The 15418-nt window shown below is 38.2% G+C and overlaps 1 protein-coding gene across 2 annotated transcripts; it reads left to right on the top strand.

The window, feature by feature from the left end:
* Nucleotides 1-5893: 5893 nt before the first annotated feature.
* Nucleotides 5894-14412, top strand: LOC122646026 (RNA demethylase ALKBH10B-like). 2 transcript variants are annotated; one of them, XM_043839483.1, is made up of 8 exons: nucleotides 5894-6944; nucleotides 7739-7864; nucleotides 9211-9329; nucleotides 9464-9581; nucleotides 11477-11569; nucleotides 11704-11816; nucleotides 11895-12049; nucleotides 13359-14412. In XM_043839483.1, the coding sequence occupies exons 1-8, from the start codon at nucleotides 6314-6316 to the stop codon at nucleotides 13996-13998; spliced, it is 1995 nt and encodes a 664-aa protein (XP_043695418.1). In that variant the 5' UTR covers nucleotides 5894-6313; the 3' UTR covers nucleotides 13999-14412. The 2 variants fall into 2 exon arrangements, with proteins under 2 accessions (XP_043695418.1, XP_043695417.1); XM_043839482.1 differs by having other exon boundaries at nucleotides 5895-6944; nucleotides 11477-11596.
* The last annotated feature ends 1006 nt before the right edge of the window (nucleotides 14413-15418 follow it).

Consider the following 15418-nt stretch of genomic DNA (forward strand, 5'->3'; position numbering starts at 1 on the left):
TGAGGATAGCATGGAAAACGTATGGAAATACCATTACAAAGCTTGGCAATCCATGGAGATGAAACTGGCCAAGAAGTCATACATGCTAGAGACACGGAATATAGGAAAACAAACAACTGAGGAATTGGCTTGATAGATAAGAGATGTCCTGAGTTGTTAGATAAAATAGAGAGATGGGGGGAAGCTTGATTGTTAAGGACCTTCATCTTCCAAGTAGTCAGACTCTACCAGAATGTGATCAAAACCTTCTCCCAAGGCATGTAACAAACCAGTCCGAACGGTGATAGCTTCACCTTGAAGGTAACTAACACAGGAGAGAGGTTCTGAAACTGCAAGACGAACGAACCTGTCTCTGCCAAATTGTCGTAGTTAATATTTGTAATATCCGACAGTAAACCTTACAGAGTTATCAAATGATCAAGTCCGATACATATACAAAAGTGTATTTGCATTTGTGTCTAGAATCTCTATTCGCATAAACACACAATAAGGTAACTATGCTAACGAAGATCCCAACTCTGTCCCTAGTTGTGAATACTTTGAGGTCATACCATGAAAAAAACTATTTCCTTTCTTTTTATATATCATTGGGAGTGAATTTTCCATCACTTCATGACCCAAACCGCTCTCTTCGTAAAATAATAACTGACATGCAATGATTTGGTCTATCCCTATATAATTTTACATGTAATCCACATCAACATCTAACTATTAACAAAATATTAGGCAAATTTGACATGTTGTGTCATTGTAGTACGTACTCTTAATTTGCAAAAAAACTTGAAGAATTTGGTTCAACAAGACCATTGAAAAAGCAATAAGGAATCTCCCTATAAGGTGGGCCAATATGTCTGATACCATTACAAATTTGACATAAACGACCCATCAAAAAGGTACTCCATAGGTTCAATAATTTAACCTATCAAATCATCAATCCATGTGATAAAATTAAGAACATGATAAAATGGATTCTAGGCATTAGCATGATAGAATCATTTTTTCAGTTGTATTTTCTCCAAATATTAACTTAGGACTTGAAAAAAAAATCAAAAACTTTAAATTCTTATGGGAAAGAGAACACTACCTCGTCATGTGTGGTGTGCGGCCCTTACGCCTAGACATTGGATCATGCAAAATGACCATCACACCCCCAGGGGGGCCAGAGATTTCCATCTTTCCATGGGATTACAATGGTCATTACATGAGGCCTGCGCACTGCACACGACCAAGTAGCGTTATTTCTCTCAATTCTTATTGTTAAGAGCGCAAGTTGGGCTGGGTTTTTTGGCTCCAACTAACTCAATGCTACGCATTTTCAAATTCTCCAGATTAATTAACCTAATCTAACGTGTAAGGTATTCAAGATTTAAAAGCATACATGGTCCCACTTAAGTGCATGGCCACCCCTGTATTAAATTTAGGGCACATCATAAAGTTAAGAATCCCTTTTAAGTGGGTGTCCAACTAATTTATCACCAATAGGTCCACCATGACCATATGCTTCATTACAAATTGGGCTTTTAAGTCACCAGACTCCCAAACCGTCCATGCACCTGCTTTGCTTAAAAGAGTAGCATAACGATTGCTTTTCATATTTTTAGGACGATAGCACGCTGTCTGGGCCTCTAGAGCCTGCACGTGCATGCTGAACAATGGGAGAGCGCACATAAGTACTGACATGGATAGGATTTTCACCTTTTCATGGGGGCAAGGTGGTAGTGGTATTGTGTCTAGGTGCAGGAGCCACGCGACGGTAGTGTTCTTTTTTCCTATTTTTATTATTGACAAAGTATGAGTTTTGACTCTCAATTTAGGCTGTTGGATGGATAGGATAATTTCTTGGTGGGCCATATGTTTTGTTTGGTGGTCCAACTCAGTTGTATAAACCATTGTGACCGAGGGATTTCCCCCTTGTGCTTTTCACTTAATTTAGATTTTTTTATGGTATACCTTCTCTAGTATGTCTATGAGCCTCCATAGTCCATGCACCCACTTTGTTGTCCTAAAATTTTTATACCTTACTTTGTTACTACAAAAAACTCAATTTGGATTGGAATTTGATAGTCCAAAAAGACTTTGATGTCTACCTATTCACAAACCAACGGTTAAAATATTCTCTTTCGTCATAGCTTAAGGAAAATTTGATCCAAAATAGAAAAGTGGGTAAAAAGATATCGGTTTCATGGGCTATGGGTGAATTTTAGTCAAAATCAATGACTTGCGAGTATTGAATATTGGGAGGTCATATGATAAATTATACTTCACAAAAAAAAAAAAAGAAGGACCAAGTTTCACTCCATGATTCTATTCATTGAGGTGCGGAGAGAGGACGAGAATGAGTATTGGGAGGGTATTTTGGAACATACTAAAACCTTAGCATGCTTTATGTAGCATTTATTGGATTTCTATGTGGTTTTGTCTAATCTAGCTTAACAAGGACTTGTAAAAAGCATAGTTAGAAAATAAAAAGAAAAAAAAGTTAAGGTACTTAAATGTATTAATGGAACGTGATGTCTTCATAAATTACAATATAAATTATTTATTTTTACATTTTTTTAATTTATATTATGAGTGAACAACAATGTCTAGATAAAAAAATATAATTTGGGAGATGGTTCCTTACACTGTCAATGTGGTTATGAATTTGCATGCTACATCAATGGGTATTTTGAAACGATCGCCACACACCCTATGAAATTAGTAAATGATGCCCCGTTTGATGCTCTTGTGCGTTCCCCCATTGATCCCTATGCATGTGCAGAAAACACGCTTCCGAACAAAAAACACTTCCCCATATTATTTTTAACCATTTTCTTTCAACTTGATTGAAGAAAAATGTGTTCTAACTATTTCATATTTTATTTAAATTGATGGTAGAGCTCATTTATGCTTCTTACTAAAATAAAGTTAGGATTGGTTGGAGCCTAAATAAACTTGGAGCCAAACTGACTTGGACTCAGGTTTCACAATGGAATGCAATACCTAAGGGTCCATTTTCTTTTGATGAGCAAATTAAGAGAAATTTAAGATTTGGTAATTAGTTACTCTTGCTGTTCCACAAGGATTATCCATTTTGACAAGTTTCACATTTAAGGTGAAATAGTTATTACACCACTTGTCTCTTTGTTAATTTAATTTAATTTTTATTTATTTATTTTGATATACAAACAAAATGGTATTTTAATGGAGAAAGATTTGAGGTAGGGGTGAAAGAACTGTGAAAAAAAAAAAAACATGAAGGAAATAAAGAGAAACATAGGCTGTGTTTGGTATGCATTCTTGGACTCGCTCTAGGTTGATTTTGCATTTTCAGAACATAAAAACAACTATTTTTATAATTCGAGAATACAAAATCAATCTAAAATGCATACCAAACACAGCCATAATAATAATAATAAAAAACAACGTAAGAAAAGAGATCAAACTAATTAGATATAAACAAATGAGCGGATTTTATTTTTTCAAATCCATTCATTCTTTTTGGATGAACTAAGATAAAATTAGATTAAACCATAATCTTTCTATTTTCTTTTAATCTAATTTTATCTTAGTTCATAAATAATAAAAAAAAAAGAGCGGAATTTGAAAAAACAAAAATATAAAACCATACATTATCGATTAATTAAATTTTAGGTTTAAAATAGGGAAAATCTCAATGTTAAATGGTAGATGGAACATTGACCTGTTTTAGAGTATAGAAAGAATATCCGATTTTTTAGGAGTGATTTGGACTCACCTGTTTTAGAGTATAGAAAGAATATCTGATTTTTTAGGAGTGATTTGGACTCAGCAGAGGAAGTGGTTTTAATTTGGAGAGAGAGAGAGAGAGAGAGAAAACATTACTCAAATTATATCATACCATATGACCAAAAAAATAGAGTTCCATACTTGATAACTATTTGAGTTCATATTTGAATTCTTTCCATAGATAAAGTTACCTAAGGCTAAGGGGGCATTCCACTCAATGGGGTAGACCGGTAGACCCTGATCATACCTTTACGTAGGACTAGAATTTCAGATTGCCAAATGGATCCAAGGCTAATTAACGTAGTACCCATGACTATCTGGATTGTGTTTTTTTTTCTCGAGCTCGACATCGTTTAATTTAACATTTTCCACGTGTTAGAGGTCTCAATATCGAACTGCATCAAACTGCACTTTTAGGAAATTGAAGAGGATTTAGAGTTGAACTCATGACCTCTTAATTTGTTGAGGTATTAATCTTGCCCAGAGCTATCCATTCGATTTCGACACTGGTATTTCTCTTTCCACATGAAACAGATGGCAAACCTATATAAGGGTTATAGCCAAATTGCTTGAATATCATTGCCTTCATCTTGTAAAACAATAAAAGTAAAAGATTCTCTCGGCAGCTAGGGGAGGGTACATTAACATTTTTTTTTTTTTTTTTCTCCTCTTCATGTGAAATTACTTCACTCCCCTCCTATAGATAAATACCATCTTGTTGCACCTCATTGATGCTCTGTCCTATGGCATTTGCTTGGAGAACTCTTCTCCCGACAACATAAGATCATATTTGCATCATATTTGATGGATCCACATCCCATTATAGTGTGTGATGGACGATGAGAAACACTAGGGCTGTGTTTCATATGCATTTTGGGTCGATTTCGCATTTTCGGACAATAAAAACAACTATTTTATCATCCGAGAATGCGAAATCAACTCAGAATGCATTCCAAGAATGCACACAACAGGCAACCTACGGGTGCAAAGGATTGGGTTTTTGAAAACCCATGCCCAAGTCAAGGTCCTCAAGGCTCAGTCTAAGCTCGGCTCGACCCTAGATCATGTTGAGGTATTTCAGCCCAAGCCCGACCCTAACATGCGTAGGCCGGGCTAGAATTGATCATACTTTATCATTAGATTATTTGGTTAGTCTAGATAATAACCAATTTTTTTGTTGATAGGTAGACCTCAAGGAGAGTGAACTCATGACCTCTTAATTGTGAAGTGTTGGTCCATGTCAACTAAGCTATTCTCTTCGAATTAATAACCATGTTTAAATATATCTACGATTTTTTCCCTCTAATTTGTAAATTTTCATTTCCTCGAATTTGTTGAATTTATATGACAACAACATAATTTTCAAACATTCATAAAAAAAGAAAGATAGTTTTCAAACAAATTATAGGGCTGATGTTCTCTGTGCCGCAGTGCAGCTTGCGCCTAGACACATGGGCCCCCATTCAAATGGAGCAGGGTGATCATTTTGTCCCCGATATAGAGAACATTTGGCCCAAATTATATATAAAAGACCACGCAAGACGGGGTTCAATCTAAGACCTCAACCCAAACTCGACCCAACCCTAACTCTGGTCTAACGGAGTGTAGCCAATTGCAGATTTATCCGCTCAGATCGAGATCGTGAGGCCGCCAACTATAGAATAGATGATTAATGAAAGCGCAAGTTGGTGAACAGTGAACTCAGATGAAATACCTGAAACGCCCCTGTAGGAAGAATATGCCTTCCTGGTTTGATCCACTGTTCACAGAAGCTCATGAAGGCTGAAAGGAGAGAGAGTGTAAGAGAGAGAGATAGAGAGAGAGCCTTAGCCTCCATTTAAAACCAATGCGTGCCTTGGAAGCCAATTTATCTTCTTTTTCTTCTTCTTCTCCAACTTTTACCCACGTCTCAGAAACCCTAGATCTCCGACGATATTTACAAATTTTTTTTTGGGGTTCTTTCTGTATTGAACGATCTTTAACGATCTACAGTGTCGATTCAGATCTGGACAATTCACCTCTGAACCGACATTTCGTTCATGTACCTGCATTTTTGTTTTCCAATTGAGAATTCTTAAATCTCTTGCTGTCTTTTTTTAGTTTTCACTGGATATCTTTCTGATCTCGTCTCGTACACTTGAACCAAATTTTTTTTTTCCAGTCATTTATGCATTTGATTACGTTTGTTCATAGGGGATCAAATTACAAAAAAAACAGTAATTATTTTCGGATTATGTTCAGTATGATCAAATTCATATTTGTAGTTTGATTGAAGGTGTTTATTAGCTTGATCGGTTATTGTAATTGGTTGGGGAGCTACTATGACGTGTTCTACTGTACTGAATTTCGGAAGGTGTAGTTTGCTTCTGCGGTGCAGATTCAGCTGTGTTTAACTTGACTATTATTGGAAGACGATATTATTTCGAATCCATTTTTGCTGAAATTCGTGTAATTTCGCATTTAGTGTTGATATTTGGATACTGTGTCGATTTTTTTCATAAGCGGATAGATCTTGGCGTTGAGCTGGCTAATTATGTGTTAATGGGATCGAGATAGTTGGAGTTTCATGGCAATGCCGTCGGGAAATGTGGTGATACCTGATAAAATGCAGCTTCCGAACAGTGGTGGTGGTGGTGGCGGTGGCGGAGAGGTACACCTCCGACAGCAGTGGTTTCCAGATGAGCGCGACGGATTCATCTCCTGGTTACGGGGAGAATTTGCTGCGGCGAATGCCATAATTGATTCGTTGTGTCATCATTTGCGGTCCGTCGGTGAGCCTGGGGAGTACGATTTTGTTTTCAGTTGCATCCAGCAGCGCCGCTGCAACTGGACTCCTGTTCTTCATATGCAACAGTATTTCTCTGTTGCCGAAGTCATGCTTGCATTGCAGCAGGCACAATGGAGGAGACAGCAGAGGCATTTTGATCAGATCAAAGTCACGGAGAAGGATTTTAAAAACCCCACTTCGTTTGGTGCTGGATATAGACAGTGGTATAGGGCTGAAACTACCAAGGAGAATCACAAATCTACTTCAGATCCTCATCGTTTTGATGCGAACGTTTCTGTTCAATCAGTGAACCCGGATTCAAATAAAACTGAAGAAAAACCTGAAAAGATTGAAACTGTGAAACCGGGGGATAAGGATAAGGTTGAGAGATCAGACGAAAAAGGCTCAGCAATTGCAGAAGAGAAAGAAGGTAACCATTGTTGGCATAATTCTATGGTTTATGAGGTTACGATTGTCCTTGAAATAGAATACTCTTCATTTGACACCATATCAAATTTGATTTTGTAGTTTCTAATATTAAAAAGATTGTTGATTTGTGAGAAAAATGATTTTTTAATATCACGGTCTAGGAAATGAGCCATTGATCAATTAGGAGGAAAGAAAAAAAATTTTGTATTGCATATTTATTTGGATTTTCTAAAATCCGCAAGATTTATTATATTTAAAATAATTTTTAATGTCATGGTTGGGGAATTAAATACTTCTTGCACTTTGTCTGGGAATTAAATACCACTTATTTAGGACGGAGGAAGTCTTATGCATAAATATGCTTCACATTCGTATTCCATACAATGGTGCTGCAAAACTTCCTAGAATTAATATAGCAGGATTGCCTCACCTCTGTGTTGTGATTTAATTTTAGGGTATGATAGAAATTTGAACTACACACTGTGTTGCGCTACAGAGGAGCCCCACGCCCCATATACACTTATCACCTGAAACCTATAAAACAGTGGCACCCCAGTCTCCTGAAAATTGACAGATAGTTTGCATATAATTATAATACCATTCAGGTGTCCTCCCATTTATTATATTATGCTTCTTTAATGATGTTGTCTCCATGGGCTTTATTAAAGATTAGGCTACAGAAAAAGGGGGAGGGAAAAACTCATAATTACTGAAAACTGAGGAAAGCGTTCTTTAAATTGAAATAAATCATTGTACTCAGGATGCTGATTTATTGCATTGGGTCTTTCTGTGCAGAATCTGATAGTGTGACAAAACCTCAGGTAGATAGCAGCTCAAATGGTTTAGAAAGGCCAGAAGGTATGAAAAATGAAAATTCAGAATCAGAGGCATTGGATGGAGGGTGCACTTCTAACTCGACTGGTATGCTTACTTATATTGCTGAAGTTTATTGGACCAGATTGGATTGTTATTGGTCCTTTAAGATACATGATGTAACCTGCTTCGAAATATTCCTCATGGATGGGAATGATGCATGTGATTTGAATTTTCTGGGAGAAAACAAGAAAGATAAAATTTGAAAATGAAAAAAAAAAAAAAAAGAAGAGACGACCAACGAAAAGTTGTTGCATTTTGCCAGTCTTTAGTTCCTTTTAGTTTTGGTTGGTCAGCTTTGGATTAGAACCCAGTATCACCCCCCCTTCTTTTACATTTTTATTAATAGCATCATATGATGTAGTTCAAGAGAACAAGAAGGGCAGCAGCAAACCAGGCCATCAAACTGGACCAAAAATGAACTAATATGTGTTATTTTGAGTGTCCAATGGGTTGTTTTCTTTTGGGTTTACTTTTGTAATAGACCAATTCTATAAGCCCAAATATTAGGGATTTAGGTTCTATACAAGATTAAGTACCTAGTTTCTATTTTTTGTTTCTTAGTCATTAAGAATATTAGGTTTTTATATTTTGGAGTTTCTATTTCCTTGTAAGTTTATTTAGTTGCTATTTTGTAAAATCTTTCCATTAGCCAAGGGAGAGTTTCTATTTTTGTACCAAGGCAGTTAATAAATAAAAGTGGAGACAGTCTCTAGCCTCCCACGATTTGATAGCTACTGAATGGGTGTGGTTTGTGCATGTGTGTGAGTGTGAGAGATACCCATGTTGTGAGAGACGATAAACCTTGGTGAGATTCCAAGGTGGAGATTGGTGAGAGGCCATCTCCTAGTTGGTGGGAGACCAACATATCCCTTTCTTTCTTTATTCTTCTACTTAATCCCTTGATCCCTATAACTCTTCTATGAACCTATCCTATTGTTTCAGTCCTTTCTTCTACTATTAAGTTAGTCTACTTTTGATTTCTGTTAGTTTCTATTTCAGACTTCAATTGCTCATCTCTGCATTCTATCTATTCCCCTCTGAGTTTCTGTTCTCTGTTTTAATCGAGTCTTCAAACTACTGACCTGCTCATGCTGATACAGGACCATAGAACTCAGTTGCTGTTTCCAGCCTCTTTCCCATTTTAGTAACTTGTACTTTCTGGCTTTCTAATCTGGTTCTGCAGGTTAACTAGTGGGGTTTCTAGTTCTGCTAACAACTAATCACTGAGCATGTTCTGCTTCCTGACTTTTTAATTCTGGTTTATGTTTACCCCTGCGATCCTGGTTATTCTTGGTGTTCCTTATCACTAGCAATAGGTGATTAGGATTCCATTACCATATGGTTTTGATGAAGAAGCACTAATTTTTGTTTTGGTTGTGCTATCATATCAGGAACTAGTGGTGCCCTTCAGAAGAGTGATGCAGATGGAATCCCAAACCAGGATGAGAAACAGAATTCCACTCCTATTCCGAAAACTTTTGTGGGTACTGAGATGTTTGATGGGAAGACGGTAGGATCTTGTACACAACAAGGAACATTCAAATCTTGAAGTTCCACCCGTTATAACATCTACTTCCAAATTAGTTTTGTTATATTTTTTTAAATCTATTATATTCTTAAAAGAAATTGAAACTTTCTCTACAGGTTAATGTTGTTGAAGGATTGAAACTGTATGAAGAACTCTTTGATAGCTCGAAAATTTCAAAGATTGTTTCACTGGTGAATGAGTTGAGAGCTACCGGGCAGAAAGGACAGCTCCAAGGCAAGTTCACTCATACCTTTCTCATTGATCTGCATCACCAACAGAATGAGCTGAATTGTAATACTGTATTATGATATAGTCCAAGAAAGTTCATTCATTCATATCTTTTGGAAATTTTGAATAATAATTTCTTTAGTATTATTATTTTTATCTGTCTTTTATACGAAGCTCTCTAATAGGCCCAATTTTTGTAGGAACTCAGGGAAATGTTTTTACCTCTTTAGAAGCATGCTTGTTAGTTTGTCGAAGAAATACCCCATCTATTATATTTGATGGTGATGATCCATGAAATGGTGCACTTTAGTCTTCCTCAGATAATGGATTGCAGTAAAAATATATTCACTTCTCACAGATACAGCTTGATACATGTATGAGTTTCACAATCAGCAATCCAACAATAACAAATTCATTAATTTATTTGCCTCTTTTCTTGGGCCTTGAAAAGCAATGAATTATGATTTTTGGAGAATTATCCTTTTCCTCTCCAGGGATTCTAAGATGAGTCGGACTAAAATGGGATGTATAGAGTGCAGATTTGGTAAAAATAGGAACAGAGATGCAGTGGTCAAGATCGATGATAAGGAGATGCCACAAAGTGATCATTTTTGGTATATTGGTTCAGTTGAAAATATGGGGATTGAAGAAGGTCTCTCTCTTGGAATTAGAGTGGGGTGGATTAAGCAAACAGGAACTTCTATGGTCATGTATGATCTCCCAACTAAAAGTAAAAGGTAGATTCTATAAGATAGCTAGACATGTGAAATTTATCTGAGATGAAAAATATTGAGATGGATGAGTAGCAAGACTAGGAAGGAGATACGGTTGTTAATGATTATTACATTTGGAGGAAATTAGTAGCTGCAACAATCATAGAAGGGATGTGGAAAGGTTGATTGAGATTGTTTGGACGTGTGCAACAAAGTGAGGAGTTACATAACACATATTGAAGGTGGTAGAAGAAAGGGGAAGGACAAGTATGACCTTGGTTGAAGACTTAGAGTTGTGAAAAGTTCATGAGTTCTGTAGGGTTAACAACTGCTTTGGGTTTAAATAGAGTGGATGATGAAACAGGATTCTGTAGTTGACCCTGATTAGTCGAGATGAAGTTTAGCTGAGTTGAGATTGATAGAAAAAAATCTGAGGCCATAAATCAACTGGGGTATTTGGAATTAAAGGAACAGAGGCAGATATTCATGGATAAAATCCAGATTTTGCTCCATTTTCCAAAGGGCTTCCAATGGTTTAACATATTTCATAGTTGGTCAGCAATCGGATAATTTTATGGCAATAATCATATGTACTGCAGAGCTACACTTGGATCATACAGTTGTAACTGTACATATTCATCTTATCTCTGAAATTTTTTCTTCTATCAAATGAAAAATTTGAGGCTTAGTTTCAAGGCGACAGGTCACATTGCGTGTCTTAGGTGCCCCAGAGCAGATCCATCCCCCCCCCCCCCTCCCCCCCCAAAAAAAAGGTGAAATTTGAGATGAGGGGGGGGGGGGGAGGGGAAGAAGCATACTTGTTAACTGGTTTACATAACCTTGGAATGGGTAAATTTTTTGTCAAATATGGTACTTTCCTCCCCCCCCCCTCTCCCAATGCTGTAATAGCACAATAATTAATTGACTACCCTTCTGATGTGTGTGTTTATAAGTGAGACTCTTAGCATTGACCTCACATTGTTTTATTTACAAAGAAATACCCGGAGTATCCCTGCAGCTATACAAAAGGACTAAAAGTAATAATCTGTTATCTCTTTGTAGTTTTGACAGAAGGCATTATTAGATTTATCTGTGAACTTATTGTTCTTCATAAATCATAAAGCTGAGTGGTGTTTCTTTTGCTGTAATTGTTAATAATTCCAAATAATCTAGTTTGATGGGAAGCAGGGCAGATGTTTGTGGTCACAAAAAGACCAATGAAGGGGCGTGGTAGAGAAATTATTCAACTGGGCCTCCCTACTGCCGATGCATCTCCAGAAGGTGAACATATTGTTGGCACCTCCAAAGGCATGTTTAACCTGTTAGCTTTGTAGTGATTTTTTTTAAAAAAGTCTTTACAAGTTACAAATTATATTCCCTTTTTATTCTGAAATGTTTCTGATCCAATTCTGCAGATCGGAAGGTAGAAGCTATTCCAGGTCTGCTGCAGGATGTAATAGATCGCTTGGTTACCTTGCAAATTGTGAATGTGAAGCTGGATTCTTGCATTGTCGATTTCTTTAATGAGGTTGGAACCTCTATATATCCAAACAGGACTCTGAACTATGTGATAAAGCTAGACTAATTTTGTGCCTGGTTTTTGTAGGGGGATCACTCGCAGCCTTTCACATGTCCACCTTGGCTTGGAAGACCTGTTTGCATCCTTTTCTTGACAGAATGTGAAATGACTTTTGGCAGAGTAATTGGAATAGATCACCCAGGAGAATATAGAGGCTGTCTCAATGTTTCTCTTTCAGCGGGGTAAGTAATTTCTAGTGTCCCCTCTCTTCCCCCCCCCCCCCCCCTTCTTTTGTTTTAAGTGCATCAAAACTGATTCCGAATTCTGGCTGCTGTTATTACCTTAGTAGCTAGATCACGGATGTTGAGGGTGCTTAGTAACCGTGGTAGCTGTAGAATCTTCAATCGATCCTTCTGCATCTGGATCATAATATAAAACTCACAGAAACCTTGATGTTTCATTGAATAACATCACATAATTCTAGATAAGAAGCCTTGAAAAGCACCTTTAACTTACCTCATGCGAGTTTGCTTGAATAGCTGTCCAATTGGCTGAACTAATGTATGCTGTAATTAGTTCATTCTTAGAATGGCTAGAACCCTTGGTGTGAAGGCCTGGAGGGGGCACTGCAGATCCTCACAAGATTGAACCATCATGCAATGAGACTTCACCAGGAAAAAAAATATGAGCTATAAAGAAATTAAAAAGTGATAGTATTAATTGAATACCTTCTCAAAATTCTGTGGTGCTTGATCCAAATTCATGCATGGAATCTGTGTAGTATTTTCCATATACTTTACATCACTGCATTACTAGTCAATGATCTATGGGCCCCAGGCTATTTTTCTGAAGCAGCATCATGATTTATGGTTGTTGCATTTGCTGAATGAATAAAAGAGGTTACAAGAGTATTGAGCAATACAATAGAAGATTTCTGTTGGTTTTTAATCCGAGTTATTTGGTTAATCCTCACATTTGAGGTGAAAATGATTGACCCTTCTGTAGATCTGCAGACATTCATGACTAAATTTCTACTCAAGTCCTTCTCAGAGCGCTCTAATTGCTAGTAAACACAAAACAAATTTAACTGTAAATTTCAATTCCCGTTCTCGTTAAAATGGGTTGTTATGTCCACTGTTACTGAGCTATATCATGTCTTAGTTTTGTCAGGCAAAAAAGAAAAAGAAAACTGTCCATCATGTCAGTTTCTTGATCAAGGTGAAACTCTAACTTCTTTAAAATAAAAAAAGATAAATGGAGGTATAGCAAAACCTGTTGTGCGCAAATGCTTTTAGGTTGTTGAAACCTTCCTTTTGCCTATGTGAATTGTGAAAGATGATTCAAATTTTGCCACTTTGATTTTCTCTTTTAATGTTAGATGTAGGAAAAGTAGTGACCTTCAAGCAGGAGATAGGTAGTTATTAGAACTTCTCTTACATTCAACATTAGGAGAGAGCAAAAATGACATGATTTTCTTCCTTAACAAGTTCATTGTCTGCTTTATTAGAGTTCCTACGACTTTCTCTAATTTCTCTCTTTCTTGGAATGTAGATCTCTTCTCATGTTGCAAGGTAGAAGTGCAGATTTTGCCAAATACGCAATCTCGTCTCTTCGCAAGCAGCGGATACTTCTTACCTTCACAAAGTCTCAACCGAAGAAAACCATGTCAAGTGATAGTTTGCGACTTTCCTCATCCACTGCAACATCACCGTCCCCTTGGGGGCCATCACCTTCTAGGCCGTTAAATCATGTTCGCCATCCTGCAGGCCCCAAGCATTACGGGGTTATCCCAACAAGTGGGGTATTACCAGCTCCGCCCATCCACCCACAACACCTCCCACCTTCTAATGGCATGCAGTCTCTGTTTGTGCCAGTCCCAGTGGCACCAGCAGTACCATATCCCACCCCAGTTCCACTCCCACCTGCATCAACCGGATGGGTCGCTGTTCCTCCAAGGCATTCTTCGCCTCGACTCCCAGTTCCGGGCACTGGAGTTTTCCTTCCCCCTCCAGGCTCTGGCCAGTCCCCACCTCCTCAAGAAACTCAACAGCAAACACCAGCAACTGCCACTGAAGTGAACTGTGCAGTGGAAAAGGCTTCTCCAAAAGAGAATGAGAACGTTTTGGATAGATCCAATAGTAATAGCAATGCTTCTCCCGAAGGTAAACTGGAGGGGAAAGTTAAGAGCTAGGAATGCAATGCAAACGTGGGAGGCACTGTTGGTGGGAGGAAGGGTAGTGGGGAAAGGAAGAACAACAACAGAGTGGTAATCTTAAGAAGGCTGCAAACAAGCCAACAGAAGCAATTGAGTGGAGAGAGAGAGAGAGAAAAGCAAAGGAAACGGTAGGCTACAAACTACAAATGAGTTGGGGGCAATTGTAAAGAGCGGCAGAGAGAAAAAGGATTGGGCTGGATTTGATTGGGAACTTTTCTTGATTTTTCCTATTGGGGAGGAAGGCTATTGAAACTTTTAGTTCTCTGGATTCCCCGGTGTTCCTCCCTTATTTTTGGCAACTTGAGAATGACACTCATCTTCTTGTTAGTGTTATATGAACTCTTACCCTGCACAAGGAATCCATTATCAAGTCGCGGCAACAATTCTTTACTTAGGTGAGGACCTTGCATGTTCTGTGATGGGCGTGTCGTAATGCTTTTGGTTGTCTGCCTATTTGAGCATCTCTGGTTAGAACAAACGGCCTTTACTGATATTTCATTTTCTTTTGACTCCGGACATTTTGGTTGCGCTGTTGGACCTGGCTCCTGTGCATTCAGGCTGCATGTGCAGCACCAGACTCAAGGCGGCGTGCTTTGACCGCCTTACCCCTGCCCAAGCACCTTGCCCGAGCAGGGGTAAGGCGGTCAGAGCGCACCGCCTTGAGCCTGGTGCTGCACATGCACCCGGCTGCCCGGATGCATAGGATCTTTTTCGGGTTGCGCTTGGTATGCATTCTCAGAATGCATTCTAGATTCGAGAACATATTCTGGAAGGCCTAAATGGCCATTTGGTATAGGTTCCCATTCTAAAAACCTGGAACTCGTTCAATAATGAGGCCTGTTCTAGAATGGGCTTTTAATTCATTCCACATTCATGTTCTGTAGTAACAGCACTCGCAAAGGGTGAGATGCAAGGTTGAATGCTAGAGATGGCGAATGAGCCATATCTGGGACGATACTCTTGACCTCACCTCATTACTGTCAACCTTCAACCTCTAGGAGTTTTGCAAGACTGAATAGGGGGGAGATTGGAGATAGCAAAGCCAAGAGCAAAAATTCTCGAAGAATCATGTATAGTTGGTTCAGTCCAACTGTGATCTTCGTTTTACTAAATCTGATGATTAGCACCATCATCGTTACTTCAGGCCTAGGAACAAGAAAAGTCAAGCCAAAGAAGGGAAGCAACCCTAGTTAACTCGAGAGCTCATTCCTTTCTGGAGCGATTGAAATCTATTAATCTCTATTGTTACAAATCTAAGGAGGGAAATTCGCAACCACGATACAACTATTGGAGTTGGTGAGCTATCAAATGATGGAGCAACCAGCTTAGGAGGCAGAAACCTTAGATCACCACCTAGAACAAGGAGATGAAGAGCAAGTTAATGACCATCACGTCA

The sequence above is a fragment of the Telopea speciosissima genome, chromosome 11 (genome assembly GCF_018873765.1).
Source record: "Telopea speciosissima isolate NSW1024214 ecotype Mountain lineage chromosome 11, Tspe_v1, whole genome shotgun sequence".
Classification (NCBI taxonomy): domain Eukaryota; kingdom Viridiplantae; phylum Streptophyta; class Magnoliopsida; order Proteales; family Proteaceae; genus Telopea; species Telopea speciosissima.